The sequence below is a fragment of the Durio zibethinus genome, chromosome 3 (genome assembly GCF_047325235.1).
Source record: "Durio zibethinus cultivar Kanyao isolate XHJ-2024 chromosome 3, ASM4732523v1, whole genome shotgun sequence".
Taxonomy (NCBI): Eukaryota; Viridiplantae; Streptophyta; class Magnoliopsida; order Malvales; family Malvaceae; genus Durio; species Durio zibethinus.
Genome location: NC_143164.1, coordinates 6,836,148 through 6,842,775, shown reverse-complemented (window position 1 = coordinate 6,842,775; position 6,628 = coordinate 6,836,148). Strand labels below are relative to the sequence as shown.

Genomic DNA, 6,628 nt, shown 5'->3' with positions numbered 1-6,628 from the left:
AATTTCCACTTGACTGCTTGTCACATTGACGACTAAATAATGATTCTGGTTTTTCCTATTTGCCTTCTTTAAATTTCTTGGTTGGTTGAGACTAATCTAAAAAATATGAAATTTAAGAATTAGATTTGATTGATACAATCATTTTTAAGAAGTGATATTTAAAGGTATAGATTTCAATCTCATACCCACAACTACTTTTTTTTATCCCTAAACTACCATCTCCTTTGGGTAAAAAAAATATGAAATTTCAACATCAAAATCTGTAGTCATTTTCTCTTTAGATCAAAATGTTATCATCTAAAAACAGGCAGGGTACCTTGGAGTTTGAAGGAGGGCAACCCTGCTATTTGTTGATTTTGGTATTAAATTTTTTGTTTCTAGGTGGCTTACCTGTTAAGCAGAAAGTCACCAATTCATATCAGCCTTCCTTGTACATAACAAATAACAAGGGAAAACAGAAGAAGTGACAAAACAATAGAGGGAAACCGTTATTGGGCCCTTTCTTGGGTTTCCCCAGTAAATTTGGGCCAAGCCCAAAGTTGGCTCCTTATCAGCACTTGATCGGCCTTATATCAGAATAAACTCAAAGCCCACATCCATTCCAACACCTTTCTCTTCAGGATCCAGGGAAGACAGCAGCTCTCCTCTTCATGGGTCAAGCCCATTGAGATCAAATATTTCAGCACAAACAATGGAACTTTTTTCTTTTTTCGGTCAATAAAAGGTAATAAAAATGAAAATTCCCAAGATTCAAAGTACTACTATTTGTCTGACTTTCCTTTTTTTTTTTTTTTTTTTTTTTTTTTTTTGTTGTTCCGTTTTCCAAATTACTATTATTCCCAATGAGAGTGAAAATATAAAATGCAATGTTGATGAGAAAAAAAAATTTACATATTTACCTAACTTTGATTAATATGACAACAGTTTTATTAGTCGAATTCATGACCCGAAAATGGAATAAGATACGAATAAATAATACGCAAACCTCAGATCATGGATTAATGAAGAATTCACCTGACTCGAAGTCTGGAACTTGAAAAAGAGGCAGAGAAACTACCGAAGAATTATTTAATTCTCCTCTAATTTTTCTTGAAGCTGTACTCTACAGAATAGTATCCAGGACAATAAAGGACCATCAAGTGCAACATGGAGAAATGTTGCCAGCCCCTACAACAAAGAGTGTAGAAAGAATGTTTTAATGTTCTGCTGCTGTCAAATGACCGCTATGCATGACCAAATGATAGTCTACAAGGGAACTCACAGCTAAAATACCTTTGGTTCCCCTCAACAACTAAATACCTACTTAACAATGACTGACTCTCCTACAACTACAATCTGTTCATTTTACCCGCTATCCATGTTACATCACATTGCGGTATAAAGTCCACCATATGACGGCAGCTGCAAAGAGATCCAGCTATTATAAATTGCAGATAAATAAATGATCCAGTCCTTATAAGTAGTCACATAAGTTATCGGCTTCCATTACGGCCTCGAATCCTAGGGAATCGCCTTAGTCCCACTGATCCCAACAAGCGAGTACGCCGAGTGCGGGCTAGGGGGGAAACAGCACGAAAAGCACGGCGCATCCCAAAGTCATCCTCCTCAAATAGGTCATATTCCATGAATCTAGTATGCAAGCGAACAGAAGAATCTAGATTAATAAAACCATCATCAAGAGAGTCGTCTGAATCATATTCATCTCTGTAGATACCACGATAGCCTGGCTCAATCACATAATCCCCTAACACCATTGCCCCTGGCGTTGATGACATAATTGTACTGATCACATCATTTCGCTCTCTTTCATTTTCAAGCTTTTTCCATTTTTCTTCAAGTACAGGATCCACTGCTCGAGGTTGTGCCAATGGGTGCTTTGCCCTAACATGTTTCTTTAGCTCTTTGTAGGAGCCAACAAATGAGCAATTGTCTTGCATGCAGGCCCTTTTTTTCCGATTGAGATATTTCCGTACAGGTTCTACCACTGTCCAACCCTTCACTTGTCCCCGACATAGTGGGCATAGAAGCTCTGGTACTTCCATCTTGTCAGTGGGCTGCCCAACACCTGAAATAAGACTCGAATTGTCCATCAACCCATTTTCAACTGAAGTTACTTTAGTGTAGGCTTTCTTGTATTGCTCAAGACAATTGGAAAAGCGCCGGCTAGTAGCACACATGTAAGGGCGGCAACCCTTATCATAAGAGGAACAAAGAAGGAGAACAGCATTGTGCGGGAACTCCAGACAAACTGAACATTTTGCAGCTTCCCAATCTTTCTTCTCTGAAGCTTTCGAACATTTTTTCTTCTGGGAGCCTTTGCCAGCCTTCTTAGGATAAGATGGCAATAAATAAGGATTTACCTTTTTATGACGGGAATCAGACTTTCGCACTTTGCTAACTTTGGCCATTCACAATTTAAACCTAAAGCAGGGGAGAGATAGAGAGAGATCAGATCATTTTAACAATAAAAATTTTTGTAAAATATAAACAAGATCAATATATGCCTTGCACTTTACGCAAGATCAAAAATCTCATATTTCATATTTTCTGATGGGAGAGCCTATTAAAATTTTCATGCATCACAGAGCATGGGAGATTGCTGGCTAAATCCAAGCAAAGTGCATCCATTTAATGCATAGACTTCAAAAAGTGTAGAGTAACAATTAACAATGTTCTTTGCTTGGGGTACAAAATGGGATAAAGCCTAAGACAACTAAGTAGATATATCTCTAGGGAAGGAGAGTTTATTGTTGGAATGGGTGCATATTCTCAGAAAAAAGACACCTAACATACTAAACAAATCCCACTTCTAAGGCAATAATGAATTAAATTTAATTGCTGAAAATTAAAAACCAATAAACATCTAAAAACACACTAGACATGTTGATTAATTAGACTAAAAATGTTGAATTACGGTTTAAGCATTCATGTTATTCTGACTTTCAAGACTAGCATAGGTATGATTCTTGTTAACTGCACACACTTTCAAGTAACAGTAAGATCTCTAATCTATGCAGAATATGTAACGCCCTACCTGCAGTAAGGTGTATACTGAGCCCAATTAAGAATATTCAGATAAGGCAATATCAGGAATCTTAGTTGATAATAAATAAATAAGGTCTGTCAAGAGAAAACAGAGACACATGCACGAAATCTTCTAGGCCAGTTGACATTGTTCAGCAGTGTCCTCATTTCTGAGAACCTGTTCTTATATGAGATACACCCAAATGCCAATACTAAGAAAATCCACAAAGGTCAATTCACTAAGGTAGCGTTTGCTGTCTTTTGTAAGATTACCATGATAATGTAATTATTGGGGTGATTTATTACCAAAGTGATCTTAATACTCGTGATTTGAAACCACTTTGTTTGGTTTATAATGATTAATTCTTAGGAATTAAAGATCATTATATTTGGTATTACTAAAAGCAAACATTATTTTGTTTTTAAAGTACAAAAAGAACCATGCATATTGTAATAGTTACACAAATTAATAATTTTATGTTTGTTTAAAGATAATAATTTATAAAATATTAGTAATATTTATTTATTTTATAATAAAATATAATTAAATTATTAAATTAATAAATATATTTATTGATAAGTAAATTGATTTTTATAATATCAATTATGTGAAAAAAATATTTGAATTAAAAAATAACACCAATTATTAAACTCATAATAACAAAATTTATATTATATAAAATATTAAAAAAGTTAAAAAAAAATACACAAATTATTTTGCACTTATTATAATAAATATTATTTTGAAAATATAAAAATTTATAATATAAAATAATTACAATTTTAAGATGCAGCAAGTTTTTAATTCACATATTAAATGGGTACAATTAACTATTGTTACTTTTACATATCACTTTATCTCGGTGATAAAAGTTTCCCATCATTTTATGTGGGAATTAGATCATCTTCGAAGGCAATGATCTGGTCATTCTTAGTGATCCAAGATCATAGCCACTTAGGATCACAGAGTGCTTACCAGACATAATGATCTAATCACTATGTGTAGATCACCATAGTCTTTTAAGTGATTACCCTATACTAAACACTACTTAAGTAGATGATCCAAAGTAAAAAGGACAAAAGTTGAGCATCAAATTATCACAGACCCCATTCCCGATTTCCCGTTGTTGGTGAGTGACTGGTTGAAATTATTAATAATGCTACCACTAACATATCATAAAAACACTCAAGAAATTTTAATACAAGGGGGCAGATTTATTTATGTGACCAAGTTAACTTCTTTAAACACATAAATGAATATTCACAAATGTAATGAGGCAAACATATAAAAGAAGTAAGATAACAGGTTTATAAACTACAACCAAGAATATTCAGTGCAAGGCTCAACCAGAAAACTGTTTCACAGCAGGAAATACCATTGCCCAGTGAAACTAGAAAATAGGGGCCTAGTTAACATGGAAGAACATGGTGCCAAACAAAACACGGAAGTGCCATAGTTTAAATCCATCACCCTTTTCCTTTCTTTTATCAGTTACACAGTTAGCACTCTTACCTTGCCCTACAACCCAGGCTATCCTAACCCACCCCATAGCATGTTTTGGATAGCAGCCACCAGATCAAGAAACGGTCCACCCGTTTGAAGCCTTGACCTCTTGGTGAGGTTCCATCAAAATCACCAATGAATTGTTCCTTACAAGTACATATTTTACCTGCATAGCACCTTTTACAAATAATTGGAAACTGCAATCAATATTTAAAAACTTCCTTTTGAATTCCAACTTTCAAGGACGTAAATCGGTTTCGAGGTAATGCCCATCAGATTAAGATGAAGCTTGTATAACTTTAAAGACAAGTTTAGACAAAACAAGTAAAATAACGAAAAATGATTCTAAACTCTTTATAAGTATAGTTGAAAGCCTGCCCAATAGAGTTAACAAGTAAAAAATGACTAACAATTAATTTTGCCAGTGAAATTATACCTCCATTCCATAACTTTTAACAGTTCCTTTAAAAAAAAAAAACTTTCCAACGAAATTAGTATCAAATATGTCAACCTTTGAATCAAGCTTTAAACACTATAGAACATGTTTCTAAAATGATTTAGTTGCAACTTGTAAAAAACGTGTCAAGCACTCTGAAATTATCCACCATGCTTATTATAAAGCATTTTAGCTTGAAATGAAAAAAAAAAAAAAAAAAAAAAAAAAACCCAGAAAATTCCAAAATTACTAATAAATCACAGGTTAAGCAATTCCTAAAAATCACAAAACATTCATTACAATCAAGATAGTAGGGGACAAAGGAAAAAATGAAAATAAACTTTTAAATAAGCACCATTTTCATCATCCTAATTCCTAATGACCAGATAGAAAAATAAAGATTTAAGAGAAAAAACAAAAAGGCGGGAAATAAGCTGACATTGGAATTAAAAATATAAAATATACTCTGACCACATTTAAAGACCACCCTGGGTAAAAAGAGAGCCTAAAAGCAAAACATAGAAGGATATGTAATTAAATATGGTTTTGCTTTTTACTGTTGCTAATAGTCTTATGCATTGTAGCGAAAAATATAGTATATGGCACCATAAAATGAACGTTTCAAGTGTAAATCTATCCTTTAAACTACAACGGCATGAACTTGTTGAATCATTTCTCATTAGTCCTTGAAAAGCTAAAGGGAAACTCTTAAATTGTTGAAAGCAATAATCTTTTTTATGATTCTCATCCAATAGTCTACTAATCACTAATATTCATTTACACAATAACAACTTAAAAAAAAAAAAAAAGCAAACAAGGAAACTTGTAGAAATATTCAAAAATGGAAACGAAAATGAAAATTCTCAAAGAAGAAACAGATATAACACCAAATAAGCATTGCCTTTTTTGCATTAATGCAGAAAAAATATATAAAAATAAAGGCTAATTTCTAATCATACACAATTAAAGGGGAAAGAAAAAGTAGGGAAGCTGATTAAACAATATATAAGAAAGGACCAGCAAAAGCAGCCATAATTTAAAACCCTAGGCTAAAACATTTGAAACTTTAAAGCGCGATCAGAACAGTGAAGATCAAAATGCAACATCTTCAAAAGCAATAAAATCGAAATTGATAATCAAATGAAATGAATGTAAGAGAGATCGAAAAGGAAACCGGACTCCAGCGTACCTGGATATGTCACCGTCGATTTGAAATTTTTTGAATAGAAAGGAAAAAAAACGTTTTTTCTGGGAGGAGAGAGAGAGAGAAGAAGAAGGAAGGTTAAAAATTGGGGGAATGAAAGGAAGCCGATGTTCGCGGAGGAATGAGATTGCGATTGTGTAGGAAAGTGGTGGCTTTCTTTCCGCAACCGCTGCCGCTGCTGCTACTGGCGCTGTGGAGAGAGGAGCGGAATTTTAGTTTACGCCTTCACCCTCTCAGTTTCTCTCTTCTTACTCACTCTTCATTCTCCAATGTCGATATTTTTACGCAATTTCAGATACTTACGGATATTAATTTCTTGGGCCGCAGACCTAGCCCATAAAAAAGCCCATCTAAATAATAATCGTTTTGGCAGCCTGGCTAATAGATTTCATGTCAATCTTTCTAGCTGTTTATCATTTTCTTTATTATGACATAAATATAAAAAAATTTTGAATTAAAA

At 33.6% G+C, this 6,628-nt stretch overlaps 1 protein-coding gene across 3 annotated transcripts; it reads right to left on the bottom strand.

Annotated features, from left to right (window-relative positions):
- Positions 1 to 1,054: 1,054 nt before the first annotated feature.
- On the bottom strand, positions 1,055 to 6,451 carry LOC111297200 (uncharacterized). 3 transcript variants are annotated; one of them, XM_022891949.2, is made up of 3 exons: positions 6,154 to 6,429; positions 4,538 to 4,694; positions 1,055 to 2,421 (listed from the first exon to the last, which is right to left on the bottom strand). In XM_022891949.2, exon 3 carries the CDS (start codon positions 2,406 to 2,408, stop codon positions 1,473 to 1,475), a length of 936 nt encoding a protein of 311 aa, XP_022747684.2. In that variant the 5' UTR covers positions 2,409 to 2,421; positions 4,538 to 4,694; positions 6,154 to 6,429; the 3' UTR covers positions 1,055 to 1,472. The 3 variants fall into 3 exon arrangements, with proteins under 3 accessions (XP_022747684.2, XP_089614449.1, XP_022747609.2); XM_089758323.1 differs by having other exon boundaries at positions 4,538 to 4,705; positions 6,154 to 6,401; XM_022891874.2 differs by lacking the exon at positions 4,538 to 4,694 and having other exon boundaries at positions 6,154 to 6,451.
- Positions 6,452 to 6,628: the final 177 nt, after the last annotated feature.

Excerpts from the sequence above, each read along its gene's own strand:
- LOC111297200 (XM_022891874.2), bottom strand. The coding sequence starts at position 2,408 with ATGGCCAAAGTTAGCAAAGTGCGAAAGTCTGATTCCCGTCATAAAAAG.